This window comes from Bufo bufo, chromosome 3, assembly GCF_905171765.1.
Source record: "Bufo bufo chromosome 3, aBufBuf1.1, whole genome shotgun sequence".
NCBI classification, from domain to species: Eukaryota; Metazoa; Chordata; class Amphibia; order Anura; family Bufonidae; genus Bufo; species Bufo bufo.
Genome location: NC_053391.1, coordinates 460,797,880 through 460,812,917, shown reverse-complemented (window position 1 = coordinate 460,812,917; position 15,038 = coordinate 460,797,880). Strand labels below are relative to the sequence as shown.

Here is a 15,038-nt window from a genome sequence, read left to right as displayed (position 1 = left end):
TGAGCTGGCCAATCGCAACAGAGAGTGGCACAGCCAGGGAGAAGGTCTCCGCTGTGATTGGCCAGCTCACAGCCAGGGAGAAGGAGATGCCCCCCGAGAAACACATGGATTAGGTGGGGGGCTGGACTCATATCTGCTGGGCTCTCTCCGGCCTCTTTGTCCTGACCCCCGAGATGCCAGGAGGCCTTCGATAGTTATGTAAACCGCATAGCTTCCGGGGCTATGCCATTTGCTCAACTCCCATTCAAGTCAATAGGAAATAACAAATGGCATAACTCCGCCACTTTGGCTTTCTCCAGCCTTCTGGTGTTCCTAGAGGCCAGAGAGAGCCCTGCGGCCATGTTTTTCAATGTGGGAATACCCCTTTAAGAGGTCTACATGGTAGTTTGCTGTGTTTTCTAGGTAACACTTTCCCTTTAAGTTATTTGTTCAGAAATTGTATTCCAAAAAATCTGCTTTATGTTCTATCTAGCAGCCTGATTATTGATATAATAGTGAGAAAACGCCCAATGTTATCATTTTACTACAGGAAATGCGTTAGGAGTCGGGACCTTTGGTGTACGGACTGCACAGCCCTGCAGTGGCCTCTTAGGCTACTTTCACACTCGCGTTTGGTGCGGATCCGTTCAGATAATACAACCGCCTGCATCCGTTCAGAACAGATCTGTTTGTATTATCTTTAACATAGCCAAGACGGATCCGTCTTGAACACTATTGATAGTCAATGGAGGACGGATCCGTTTTCTATTGTGCCAAAAAACGGCTCCGTCCCTATTGACTTACATTGTGTGTCAGAACGGAACCGTTTGGCTGTTTCGTCAGACGGACACCAATACGCTGCAAGCAGCATTTTACTGTCCGCCTCCAGAGCGGAATGGAAACGGAACGGGGGCAAACTGATCCTTATCCATTCAGAATGCATTAGGGCAAAACTGATCCGTTTTGGACCGCTTGTGAGAGCCCTGAACGCCAGTGTGAAAGTAGCCTTACTGAGGGAGCTGGAACGGCTTATTTTTTGGGGAAAACGTTTCACTTAATGTGTGACCTGCAACACAAAATCCTTCAGGTCTGGATTATTATTATTATTATTTTTTTGCGACTGACACGTTACAATTGCAGTATTTTGCACTGCGACATTGGGAACCATTAGATCCAACGTAACAGCGCAGCCTCAGCGAGCGGATGTCTCTCTACACACACAGTAAACAGGTAGCTGAAATGTCCTATATAAGGGCTAATGCACACAAACTTTAATTTTGTCCGTTCCGTTATTTTTGCAGCCCGTATGGCAAAACCATTCATTTCAATGGAGCCGCAAAAAATAAAAAATAAAACCCCGAAAGGACTGTGTGCATTTCGTATCCGTATGTCCGCAAACTTGTTCTGAATAGAACAGGTCCTATTCTTGTCTGCTCTACGGACAGGCATTATTACAATGGATCCACAAAAAAATACAGGTATTTTTTTTTTTTTTTTTTTTGCGGCCTGCAAAATACCTACGTTCGTGTACATGAGCCCTGAGTGGCGCAGTATTCCACAACAAAATCTGCAGGTGTGAATTTCTGTGCAGATAACACCGCCATTGAAATTAATGGAGACTGCTACAGTAAACCCGCAGCAAAACATTACTTTCCCGCAGCGGAATAGACCGCAGTGGGGGGCACAATCCGGAATAGACCGCGGCTGTGGACACTTCATCCTTACAGGGTAACATACGGGGTGTCATTATGTTACGCATTTTGCCACGTGTGGGGGCCCCCTAATACTAAAGGCTCTACATCATGGGTCCTGACAGGGACTGTCTCTGGGATAGGAGGATACCAGTCAGGGAAGTCACAGGTCAGCTCCAGCCAGAAATGGCTGACACCAGGGGCCACCACAGCACACAGGAGCTGAACCAGCTACTCCAGTCACCAGAAAGGATAAACCGCAGCAGAACCGCATAGCGGGAGTCCTACCTGAGCGCCAGCGAGAGCCCTGCGTCCCTGGCCTTGTGTAACCTGTCGCCGTCACCTACACCCACCCCAAATAAGGGAAAGCCGAGCGCTGCATGGCAGCTCCCAAAATACCAGCACCCCTCCCCACCTCCCGCTGTCACCAGCAGAGCCGCTCACTCCAACTTTAGCGCAGGTCCACACACGTGTGCAGTCAGCGCCCTCCACCCCCGCACCCTACATGGTACGTTCCTGGCAGCAGGGTATTTACATGCACAGTGCCCCCCGCTCCCCCAGTGACCTTCCTCTGGGCACCGCTCGCAGACCCTTCCCCCAGACGACAGTCCCTGCTGTAACATGAGACGGCTCCACTGGTTCCCCCCACCACACACAACCTCTCTCCAGCCCCCACCTACCATTTTATCTCCACCGGATCGCCTCACTCCACGGCACGGAGGTGGTGGACGCGCATGCGCAGTTGTTGCTGAGGAATGCCGCCCACTTTCCCAAGGAATACCGGGAGTTGTAGTCTGCCGAGCGACACTTGCAGTGGCGGGAGGAGGGGTATGAGGATTCATCCCTGCATGGCTAACTTGTTGTCTATGACATTTATCATTCGCTGTATGTGAGTTCTTAGTGACGTGTATTAGCGTCCGAAATGCCGTGCTCTACACGTTAGTCTAGACACTGTCAGACAATGTTACCAGCAGTGACACGTACTGCCCTGAGAGACTACAGTCTGGAGCGCTGGAGTGGAGTGACGTCAGCGTGCGCCTGCAGTTCCCAGAACACCCTGCGCGGCGCGCTGTGATGACGTGCGGGGCTCGCTGTTGTGGATGTAGCTAGTGCCGCCTGGTGACGCTGGCAGAGACTGTTCTCCGGGAGGAGCGCCTGTCATCCCAGCAATGAGCCGGCGCTGTGCTGTCCGTCCCCAGAGAGTGGTCTGGTGAGCATGTCGTCTGTGGCAGCTGTCATTCTAGTCATCTATCTGTGTAATATTGCAGCTCTCCATTAGAGAGCCCCACAGATGTCCCTGCTGTCATAGGGATGGGCGCTGTAGTCTGACCCCAGCAGGCAGGGGAGGCGAATCATTCTTTGTGACCCTGTAGAAGAAGGGTCAGCAACCTTCAGAACTCCAGCTGATGTGGAACTACAATTCCCAGCATGCTCCATTCAGAGTTCTTATTAGAACAGAGCAAGTATGCAGGCTGGGAGTTGTAGTTTCATAACACCTGGAGTGCCAAAAGTTGCCTACCCCTGCTGTGGAAGAATACCTAGCATTGATGGCTAACCTCCTCCACTCCAGCTGTGGTGAAACTACGACTCCCAGCATGCTCCATTCATTTCTAAAGAGTTCTTAGAACAGCCAAGCAAGTGTGCATCTTGGGAGTTGTAGTTTTACCACAGCTGGAGTGCCGGAGGTTAGCCATCACAGACCGAGGGTGACCAGCCGGTGACATGTCTTCCTGAGTACTAGTCCTCTTGCTTTCTTCTGTGGTCCAGTTCGCGGCACTCTTATGGGTGGCACATGAGCGTATTTGCATTGAGAAATTGAAAAAATGCTTCTGATCTCGTCAGACAAATCTGTTTTCTTGCCTTGGACTGTGCTGTTACATTGTGACAAACCCTCAGCTGTGGGGGGGGGGGGGGGGGGACTTAGAGGATATGTGCACACAGCACAGTTTATACAAATTTGTGTGCGTATTACAGCACAAAAAAATCCTGATTTTGACAAGGAATTGCCCCAGATCTCACCCTCTGCATTGCTAAGGGCGAAATCCGCAAAACCAGTTGACACACTGCAGATTTAAGCATCCGCACTTAAGGCCATTTTCCACACCGTGTAGATGACCTGTAAGAAGCCATCTGAGGCTTAGGAGATCCTGTCTATAATCCCATGGATATAGAATCTGATAGAGTGGATTTTCTTGCTCTCTGGTAATTCCTTGTATATTGTATTTTAGATATTCCGCCATGTGCTGCTACACCGCCAAGGCAGCGGGAGAACTAGTGTGTGAGCGTCTGAAGTAAGTGGTGCGCAGCCATGAAGACTCCCATCCTGTGGCTGGTATCCTTGCAGCTGCTCTATCACATGTCACACGCAGCGGAGCATGATGGTGTAGCAAAGCATGCCATTAAACTGCACAGGGGCAAGGGCGCCACCGCCAGCCAGAGGAAGGACTGGTTGCTGAACAACTGTCGGAAACTGTCTGGTCTCATCCATCAGAAGAACGTAGTGCTCAACAAGCTGAAGAACGCTATCAAAGCGGTGGAGAAGGACCAAAGACTGTCTCCAGCAGAGAAGCTCTTTCAGGTCCACACCTTTGAGATCTTTCAGAAAGAGCTGAACGAGAGCGAGAACTCGGTTTTCCAGGCTGTTAACGGGTTGCGGAGAGCATTGCAGGGAGATTACAAAGATGTGGTGAACATGAAGGAGAGCAGCAGGCAGAGGCTGGAAGCCTTACGAGAAGCCGCCATAAAGGTTTGTGTCTTACTGTTCCATATCACCTGCGTCTTCACAGGTCGGATTGGACACGGTGACACTGTGTACGGGAAGCAACAGCAGGTTATGTCAAAACCAGACTTTCCGTTCAGAGTCCCACTAGTCCTTCTGATGCTTGAGTGTTGGGCATCCACATTTAAGTAAATTACTAATACCAAATCAGTCATATCTGATATACAATCCATCTCATCTGACCTTATCTCCTGGTGCCTGAACCTTTCACCCATCAAGAAGTGCCATTGCCACAGAGACTGAATATACAATGGAGTTGTGTGGGTTCCTTGTCCATATGATATTTATGCATGTGTGATATGGTGGACTGTAGTTCAGCACCTGCAGAGATATACTGAGACTGGTGTTTTACATACAAGTCCAATGGCAAGAAAAGGCACAGGCATCATAATGAATTTGCTGCATCTTCCTGCAGTTCTTATGCTTGCCATTTAAACTTCCGACAGCTGGTGTAGATTTGAACTATACCCAGAACTCTGACGGACTCTGGCAGGCCACGCCATCCCAAAAGGCCCCACACACTTTTCTTGCCACTTTTGAAAAGCTATAGTTTACAGGCGGACACCCCCTTTAAAGGCTATGGATACCTTTGGGGGTCATTATTTATTATTGAATTCTACTTATTTTGGGCTAAAAGTTTTTCCTTCTCATTCTTCAGAGGTTTGCATCTTCTTTTTACTGAATCAATCAGAGAGCTGCTCTGACAGCTCGATCTCTAGTTCCCTGACAGCTCATAAATAGGCCTCCTGCACACGACCGTTTTATTCCGTGTCTGTTGTGCCGTTTTTCGTGATTTTCTGCGGACCCATTGACTTTCAATGGGTCAGTTGAAAACTCGGCTAATGCACCGTTTGTCATCCGCGTCCGTGATCCGTGGTTCCAGTCCGTCAAAAAATATAACCTGTCCTATTATTTTCGTGGAAAACGGTTCGCGTCAATGGGACTGCTAAAAAACACGGAGGCACACAAGATTGTCATCCGCGTCCGCGATGGCAAACCTGTCTTAGATTTTTTTTTTACTTTCCTTCATGTCTGGTGATCCTCCAAAAATAAAGGAAGACACACGGAAACAAAAACGGATCACGGAAGAACGGAACCCCATTTTGCGGAACGGAACACAACAACGGGCGTGTGCATGAGGCCATACTCACATGAACTGTCAGGAGTGAAGAGCTAAAGAGCTAAAGGGCGTATTAAAACCCCGATGCTGCAAGCGATTATCAGGAGGGAGGTGTTCCTTCTCAGCAATTGCCTGCTCGCTAGCAGAGGACACCCCTGCTATTTCATGCAGCGATCTCCTCCACAGCATGGGCAGGAGTGATTGCTATGCCATCGCTCGTCCCCATGAAGGACATCGGTGTTCCAGCGGCAGATTGTGGTTACACAGCAGGATCTGCCGCTGGCAAATCCAGATCTTTCAGCATGCTGAAAAATCTGAATTGCCCAGTGAATGAGAGTTGGCTCGTTTATCGTGCAATCAGAGCGTTTAGTGATTATCGGGCAGAAAATCTGCCCGTCTTATATACCCTTTGAGGGCAGCAGTCTGCAGATGCAGTGAAGGCTGTAGAGGAAAAACTGATTGAAAAAAATGTTTTTGGCCCAATATAAGTAGCAAGCAATAATACAGAAATTGCTCCCTAAGGTGTCCATAGGTAATCTGAAAGGCAAACGTTCTCCATCAGTCTGAAGTGAGTTGTTGTTCTAGGAAGAAAAGGAATACGTGGAGCTTCTGGCAGCTGAGAAACATCAAGTGGAAGCAATGAAGATCATGCAGCATCAGAATAAAAGCTTGTCCATGCTCGATGAGATCCTTGAAGATGTCAGGAAAGCAGCAGATCGACTGGAGGAAGAAATAGAAGACCATGCGTTTGATGACAATAAGTCGGTAAGCGCTGTTCTTATGTGTACTTACTGACCAAGGGGGAAACGTGGGACCCAGTCACACAGCAGCAAGCAGTGGTGCAGGTTCATTTATTACTAGTTCCTCTGATAAGCCAAGATACACACAGATAAGACTGTGACTGCATCTCCACTGTCACACCCGGGTATAGGCTTTCATTTCCAGTGTAATATGGCTGACTGCTCCTTTGTAAAGCCCTTTCACATGCAGTAGGTATTTCTGCTCCACATTTGAGGGCGTGCTGCACATTTTCAAATCCACAACAAAGCCTTATTGCAGTTTTCTGCAGCAGTCACCCTTTACAAACCTCAGTGGAATAGATTAAAATCCACAGCAACACCCACACGGTAAAGAGGTTGTCCACCTCTATATATTGATAGGTAATAAATATCAGATTGGCGGGGGTCTGACATCCAGCACCCCGGCTCATCAGCTGTTTGAAGAGAACGCAGCGCTCCTGTGAGTGCTGATGAGTTCTCTCCACTGTTTACCTGCTCACCTTCAGCATTGCAGCGGTGATAAGTGTAATTACAGCTCCTCCGTCCTATTCACTTGAACGGGAAGGAGCAGTTCTAGTTACACCCCGTCCCATTGAAGTGAATGGGACTTTGGAGCTCTAATTGCACTGCTCGTCGCTGTGATGTCAATAGCGAGCAAGTAAACAGAACACAGTGCTCGCACAAGCACTGCGGTCTCTTCAAACAGCTGATCAGCGGGGGTGCCGATCTGATATTGGTGGTCTATCCTAAGGATAGATCATTAATATTAGAGAGTGGACATGCCCTTCAACTGCTTTTTTCTGGTTTAAAATACTTCATGCAGATATTAGTTAAGCGTATGTAGTAAAATATGAAAATGTCTGCATACATTGGGGCAAATTTACTAATCCTAGATGGTGTAAACTGAGACTAGACAGTTAAAGATGCGCCAGATTTATCACAGTGGCTGATTCTGGTTGATAAATTTAGACTGTCTAGAAAGATTAACTTTACACCACCTATTAGTTGGCTTACTTTACCCCACCATTGTGTGCCAAATTTTTGGTGCATCTTAAAGAGGACCTTTCATGGATCCAAAGAATATGAACTTAGTAGCAGGCTGCATAGAGCGGCGCCCAGGGATCTAAGTGCACTTACTATTATTCCTGGGCGCCGCTCCGTTCGCCCGGTAATTTCTCAACATTCAGAGCAAGTAGGAGGTGACGCCAGTGTGTCTCCTTCTCCCTGACAGAAGCGCTGTCCAATCGCAGAGCTCAGAGCCAGGGAGAAAAAAAACTACCGGTACTTGCTCTGAATGTTGAGAAATTACCGGGAGCCACAGCGGGCGAACGGAGCGGCGCCCAGGAATAATAGTAAGTGCACTTAGATCCCTGGGCGCCGCTCTATGCAGCTTGCTACTTAGTTCATATTCTTTGGACCCATGAAAGGTCCTCTTTAAGTCACTCCCCATCTATGGCACACCACACCCTTTTTCTGCTGGGCCACGCCCCCTTGGGAAGTTAGGAAAAAGTTCTAAAAGAGTCCAAAACAATAATGGGGCAAAGCTTATACGCCAGTTTTTTTGGGCAAACCACAGAATTCTGGGGCATTTTGATTAGTGAACCTTCCTCACAGAATTTTGGTTTGTGGCGTTTTTGTGGTCAGTGACATTTTTATCAAGCTGAAGTTATTTTTACCTGTGTATTTTAACATGCAAGGGAAAAAAAAGCCTATATCCTGGTGCCATAAAGCACACACCCTGCCACTCTGTCTTAACAGGTAATGTAATAAGGAAGTGTGTAATAAGCTAATGTCATGTAATAAGGAAGTGTGAAGATTTCAAAAATAAAAGGAAAACTTTTCAAAAAGAGAAAAAAAAACAAAGCCATTTGCATTTCATTACGAAACTAAAATGCAGTAGATGCAACATTCCCTGGGCTTAAAAGTTTTGGGAGTGTCTAACGTTTGCTGAACTTTATGTAACAGCCATCGAGTAAATAGTATACTAGAACAATGTCATGTCCATACCTGAGCCAACAGTGTAGGCTGCCAGGGAGAGCTGAATATGGCCACGCTTCCATGTACCCCTGTGACCATCTAGTGCAGAGATCAGCAACCTTTGGCACCCCAGCTGTGGTAAAACTATGACTCCCAACATGCACACCTGATTGGCTGTTCTCAGAACTTCTGTAGATGTGATTGGTGCATTCTGGGATTTGTAGCTTCACAACAGCTGGAGTGCCGGAGTTTGCTGACCCCTGATCTAGTGAATCAAGTGTCCTCAGGATAGGTCATCAGTATCAGATCCATGTGGATCCAACTCCCGGTGCCCCTGACGATCAGTGTTTGGAAGCACAGCCACTATACAATGTATATCTCTGTGCATGACATGTTATTAAGGAGGACCTGTAACCACAAAATGCAGTGAAAACTGCAGGCAGTATGTTATAGAGCAGTGGGATCTGAGCTGACTGATATATAGTTTTATGAAAAGATTCAGGTATACTTGTAATTTATAAATTTATATCGCTGCTATTTCTGATTTCATTGTTTGCGGCGATAGTGTTATCCATGTCTGACAGCTATCTATGTATACACACTTGCACAGAGAATGCTATCAATCACTGATAACACATCCCCTGTGTATAACTATCAATGACTGAGAGCTATGTAGAGAACGCTATCAACCACCTCCCCTGTGTACAACTAAAGTCAGAAAGAGCAGAGATATTTATATATAAAGGACGTATGTATGTTCCGCGATCATTAAAAAACGCAACCATCGATTTCAACTAAACTTGGTATACACATCCCTTGCTATTTGGAAAGAAATCTTGTGGGGGTCACAGCTCTTCTAGGACGTACTGTTCCTGAGATATTCCCAAAAAATGATCTGCATTAGCCAATACAAGCCTGGAAGTCTTTCTCTTCATATCCCAACTGCCATACACACGGTCACATGTCCCTTATCAGCAAATAGAAGCTCTTAGGCCCTTAGTCTCCACATACACACAGTTTTACTCCAGGTTTCCATAACAACCCAGCCATTTTTCTTCACTGCTGTAGGTCAGCTTTAGGCTAGGACTGCACGACGACAATAAGTCGCATGACACAGAGCACAACTACACTGCTACATGTGTCGCGTGACAATTTTTATAATGATAGTCTATGGTGTTGCACTGCGACATGTGACATGCTGCGACTACATCTTGGATGGATTTTTTGCAACTTTCGCATCGCAGTATGTCACATGTCGCAGTGCAACACCATAGCCTATCATTATAAAAAATGTTGCACAGCACATGTGGAGGTCACTGTTAAAGGGGCGTTCACTGTGGATGTTACTGTTAAGGGGGCAGGCCGCTGTGGAGATCACTGTTAAAGGGGCGGACACTATAGAGGTCACTGTTAAGGGGGCAGGGGCCACTATTAAAGGGGCATCTGCTGTGGAGGTCAGTGTTAAGACAGCGGGGTACTGTGAGGTCACTGTTAAGGCAGCGGGGTACTGTGGCGGTCACTGTTAATGGGGCAGGCCCCTGCGGAGGTCACTGTCAAGGGAGTGGGGTGCTGTGAAGGTCAAAGTTAAGGGGATGAGCTGCTGTGGAAGTTCCATTTTAGAGTGGCGGGGCACTGTGGGGGGTCAGTGTTAAGGGGGGGACTGTGGAGTTCACTGCTAAAGGGGCGGGGTGCTGTAGAGGTCACTGTAATAGTGGATACTGTCTATCTTTTAGCAACACACAGAAACATTAAATGAAATAGATGAAATATACCCGTGAGAAGCCGGGTCATTCTGCTAGTAAATGTATAAATTAGACGTTTTACTGAGTCTTTTCCTATAAAACTATACGGTATATCAATCTGCTCAGCTTCTCCTGCTCTATAAGACACTGCCTGCAGATTGCACTGCATTTTGTGGTGACAGGTCCTCTTTAGGCCTCATGCACACGGCCGTGGAACACGAGTGTATTACTGTAGTGCAGCGGCGGCATGAAGCGCACTGCGTCATAGCAACCAATGACGCCGTGCGCTCCTGCTCTCAGCAGGATGCCAGGCCGGGATACCACGGACTGCTGACGGCCGTGTGCATGAGACCTTAAAGAGGACCTTTCATGGGTCCAGACATTATGAAATAAGTAGCAGGTTATGTAGGGCATAGTCCATGGATGTAAGATCGCTTACTATTTTATATAGGCACTGCTCCGTTCGCCCGCTGTGCCCCTGTTCACTTCCTCCAGCCTGGTATGCTAATGAATAGCATCAGTACAGGGAGGTGGAGACTCCTCCTCCTTGGCTGTAGCGAGGTCCAATCGCAGCGGAGAGCGTCACAGCCAGGAGAAGGTGAGCTTTTTTTCTCCATGGCTGTGACGCTCGACTGGCCATTTAAACCATTAAAAGCACTTGCGCCGCAAAACTAATAATAGTACTGCAACTGTGCGCAAGCACGGGCCGCATGACACAGCTTCACGGGCTGGATGTAAAGGAACAACTTTTAGGACATGAGGCAGTAGAAAAATGTCCCAAAGGTCATTGAAAAGGGTTTAGGCAGAAACCCTTCTGCTCTGTGTGGGGTGCTTGGTTTGATCCTTGCTATGGGGCCCTTACTTCTATGTACGCCACTGGCTACAAGTCTCTACCAGCTTTGAACATCTAGAAGCTGAAATGTTTGCCCATTCTTCTTTGCAGAATAGCTCACGCTCAGTAGATTGGATGGAGAGAGTCTGTGAACATCAATTTTCAAGTCTTGCCACAGATTCTCAATGGGATTTAGGTCTGGACTGGATGGGGCCATTTTAACATATGAATATGCTTTGATCTAAACCAGGGGTCAGCAACCTTCGGCACTCCAGCTGTTGTGAAACTACAATTCCCAGCATGCTCCATTTATTTATATGACATTTCTTAGAAGAGCAGAGCAAGTATGCATGCTGGGAGTTGTAGTTTTAGAACAGCTGGAGTGCCGGAGGTTTCCTACCCCTGATCTAAACCATTCCATTGTAGCTTTTGCTGTATGTTTAGGGTTGTTGTCCTGCTGGAAGGTGAACCTCCATCCCAGTCTCAAGTCTTTTGCAGCATCTACCAGGTTTTCCTCCAGGATTGCCCTGTATTTAGCTCCATTCTTCTTCCCATCAACTCTGACCAGCTTCCCTGTCCCTGCTGAAGAAAAGAATCCCCGCAGCATGATGTTGCCACTGCCATGTTTCACTGTGGGAATTGTGTGTTCAGGGTGATGTACAGTGTTAGTTTTCCGCCAAACAGCTTTTGTGTTTAGGCCCAAAAATTGAACTTTTGTCCCCTTTGATCGGAGCACTGTCTTCCATGTTTGCTGTGTCCCCTACATGGCTTGTGGCAAACAGCAAACATGACTTCTTATGGCTTCCTTTCGAAAATAGCTTTCTTGTTGCCACTCTTCCATAAAGGCCAGATTTGTGGAATACACGACTAATAGTTGTCCCGTGGACAGATTCTCCCACCTGAGCTCCTCCAGAGTGACCATGGGCCTCTTTTAGTGCTCTCCTTGCCTGGGCTGTCAGTTTAGGTGGACAGCCATGTCTTGGTAGGTTTACAGTTGTGCCATACTACTTCCATTTTCAGATGATGGATTGAACAGGAATCCGTGAGACGTTCAGAGCTTGGGATATTATTATTGGATTTTATTTAGGGGTATAAGAGTACAGGGGGCTGAATACCAATAAACACCACACTTTCCAGATTTTTATTTATTAAAATTTTGAAAACCACTTATCATTTTCTTGTCACTTCACACATACTTGATAATTTGTGTTGGTCTATCACATAAAATCTGAATGAAGTACATTTTAAGTTTGTGGGTAGAACGTGAGGAAAATATGGAAACGTTCAAGGGGTGTGAATACTTTTTCCAGGCCCTTTATCATGTGTCTTTTTCTTGTAAATAAGCCTCTGCATTGCATCTTTACTTTTATTCTCGACCTAGTTCACTAACCTGACACACATGTCCACTCTTATTGGGGTTTGTACTGGCAAATAGGTACGTGGTGTAAACGTGGAGGCTGTCCTGCGAGTAGAGGAAGATGACGTAAAGAGGAATACGTCCCAGCACCAAGTAGAGGACGACTTGGGACTCAGTATGTTGATTGACTCTCAAAATAACCAGTACATTTTGACCAAACCCAGGGATTCTACCATACCTCGCGCTGACCATCATTTTATCAAGGTACCTTCTGCTTCATTTTCCACCCCAACCATGTACTTTCTATGTATCAGTCCTTTCTGTGTCTTCATTACTAGTTACAAAAAGAGTTTCTGTTTTGAGAAATCACCGGCCCCATTTGAACTGAAAACTCAACGATTCATCACTTTATTGTTATTCCCTTTATAAAAGGGTGAGGTGATCACCCCACGTTTCAGAGAAATCACTTCTCACTGTTGTAGGAATGACTGGTTGTAATCCACAGATCAATATAAATTGCCATTGAAGCATTGACTAATGCACAATCTTTTATCTTTCAGGACATTGTGACCATAGTAATGGTGTCCTTGCCTTGTGGATGGGTGTGTACGATGATCGGGCTACCAACGATGTTTGGCTATATCATCTGTGGCGTTCTTCTAGGGCCATCAGGATTAAACAGTATAAAGGTATATATTATTTGACTGCAAATTAGTTTAAAGGGGTTCTCCAAGATTTTGATATTGATAGGCCATCAATATCAGATTGATGGGGGTCCAAAACTCTGCACCATCACTAATCCGCTCTTTTTCTTGTAGCTCCCGTGCCAGAAGTAAATAGCCCCTGCTATTGTGTATTGGACGGAGCACTGCTCCCATTGAATTGTATGAGAGCAGAACTGCATTTATGAGCTCCAGCCAATACACAATAGCAGGAGCTGTGCAGTTCCAACGTTGGAGCTACAAGGAAACAGCTAATCGCGGAGGTGTGGGGTTTTGGACCCCAGATTATCTGCTAATGATGGCTTATCCTGAGGATAGGCCATCAATATCGCAATCCTGAACAACCTCTTTAAATCAACCTTAGGGTCCATTCACACATCCGTGTGTGTTTTGTTGATCCGCGGATCTGCAAAACATGGACACTAGCAATGTGCGTTCCGCATTTTCTTGTCCGCAATTGCGGGCAAAAATAGCACATGTTCTATTTTTTTCGGGATTGGAATTGCAGAACCAGAAGGGTGGGTTCGCATTTCCGGATCTGGGCAGCACATCGTGCGACCCCATAGAAATGAATAGGTCCGCAATTCTGTTCCGCAAAATCCAGAACGGAATTGCGGACGTGTGAATGGAGCCATAGTTTACACTGTGGCTCTGTATCTCGGAGGAGCCATCAGCTTATCTGATATGCTTACTTTAGTATATACATGTATTACCCATAACTGGAGAATTTTTTTTCCCTAAGAAACGTGCCTTGTGCTACTCCTGTTATTCTTCCTGGAAATGTAGTTTTTCCACTCTTCACGTTGTGATTAGGATGTGTCCCTGCATCAGGGAATTATAGTTTTTCTCAGTTTCATATCATGTATGTTAAAGGAGTTTTCTGGGATTTTGATATCGATGACTTATCCTCAGGATATGTCACCAGTATCTGATTGGTGGGGGTCCCAGCTGAATATTTTTGGAAGTAGTTTTTAGTTTGTTTTTAGTTTTAGCTATTTTAGGGGGATATCTGTGTGTGCAGGTGACTATTACTGTGCATAATTATTAGGCAACTTAACAAAAAACAAATATATACCCATTTCAATTATTTATTTTTACCAGTGAAACCAATATAACATCTCAACATTCACAAATATACATTTCTGACATTCAAAAACAAAACAAAAACAAATCAGTGACCAATATAGCCACCTTTCTTTGCAAGGACACTCAAAAGCCTGCCATCCATGGATTCTATCAGTGTTTTGATCTGTTCACCATCAACATTGCGTGCAGCAGCAACCACAGCCTCCCAGACACTGTTCAGAGAGGTGTACTGTTTTCCCTCCTTGTAAATCTCACATTTGATGATGGACCACAGGTTCTCAATGGGGTTCAGATCAGGTGAACAAGGAGGCCATGTCATTAGATTTTCTTCTTTTATACCCTTTCTTGCCAGCCACGCTGTGGAGTACTTGGACGCGTGTGATGGAGCATTGTCCTGCATGAAAATCATGTTTTTCTTGAAGGATGCAGACTTCTTCCTGTACCACTGCTTGAAGAAGGTGTCTTCCAGAAACTGGCAGTAGGACTGGGAGTTGAGCTTGACTCCATCCTCAACCCGAAAAGGCCCCACAAGCTCATCTTTGATGATACCAGCCCAAACCAGTACTCCACCTCCACCTTGCTGGCGTCTGAGTCGGACTGGAGCTCTCTGCCCTTTACCAATCCAGCCACGGGCCCATCCTTCTGGCCCATCAAGACTCACTCTCATTTCATCAGTCCATAAAACCTTAGAAAAATCAGTCTTGAGATATTTCTTGCCCCAGTCTTGACGTTTCAGCTTCTGTGTCTTGTTCAGTGGTGGTCGTCTTTCAGCCTTTCTTACCTTGGCCATGTCTCTGAGTATTGCACACCTTGTGCTTTTGGGCACTCCAGTGATGTTGCAGCTCTGAAATATGGCCAAACTGGTGGCAAGTGGCATCTTGGCAGCTGCACGCTTGACTTTTCTGAGTTCATGGGCAGTTATTTTGCGCCTTGGTTTTTCCACACGCTTCTTGCGACCCTGTTGACTATTTTGA

At 46.3% G+C, this 15,038-nt stretch overlaps 2 protein-coding genes across 5 annotated transcripts in view; one reads left to right on the top strand and one right to left on the bottom strand.

Annotated features, from left to right (window-relative positions):
- Positions 1 to 2,699, bottom strand: part of DCUN1D2 (defective in cullin neddylation 1 domain containing 2) — a 39,019-nt gene extending 36,320 nt beyond the window's left edge. The window contains exons 1-2 of one of the 4 annotated variants that reach the window (XM_040425174.1): positions 2,623 to 2,699; positions 2,351 to 2,566 (exon numbers count right to left, since the gene is read on the bottom strand). In XM_040425174.1, coding sequence (XP_040281108.1) covers positions 2,351 to 2,512 — 162 coding nt within the window. In that variant the 5' untranslated portion in view covers positions 2,513 to 2,566; positions 2,623 to 2,699. Of the gene's footprint in view, positions 1 to 1,958; positions 2,101 to 2,350; positions 2,567 to 2,622 lie in introns of those variants that run through there. The other 3 variants (XM_040425175.1, XM_040425177.1, XM_040425176.1) reach the window with 3 other exon arrangements.
- A 36-nt stretch (positions 2,700 to 2,735) lies between these two features.
- Positions 2,736 to 15,038, top strand: part of TMCO3 (transmembrane and coiled-coil domains 3) — a 41,138-nt gene continuing 28,835 nt past the window's right edge. The window contains exons 1-5 of the mRNA XM_040425173.1: positions 2,736 to 2,880; positions 3,899 to 4,416; positions 6,155 to 6,334; positions 12,335 to 12,520; positions 12,817 to 12,945. Of these exons, the coding sequence (XP_040281107.1) occupies positions 3,979 to 4,416; positions 6,155 to 6,334; positions 12,335 to 12,520; positions 12,817 to 12,945 (933 nt within the window). The 5' untranslated portion in view covers positions 2,736 to 2,880; positions 3,899 to 3,978. The remainder of the gene's footprint in view (positions 2,881 to 3,898; positions 4,417 to 6,154; positions 6,335 to 12,334; positions 12,521 to 12,816; positions 12,946 to 15,038) is intronic.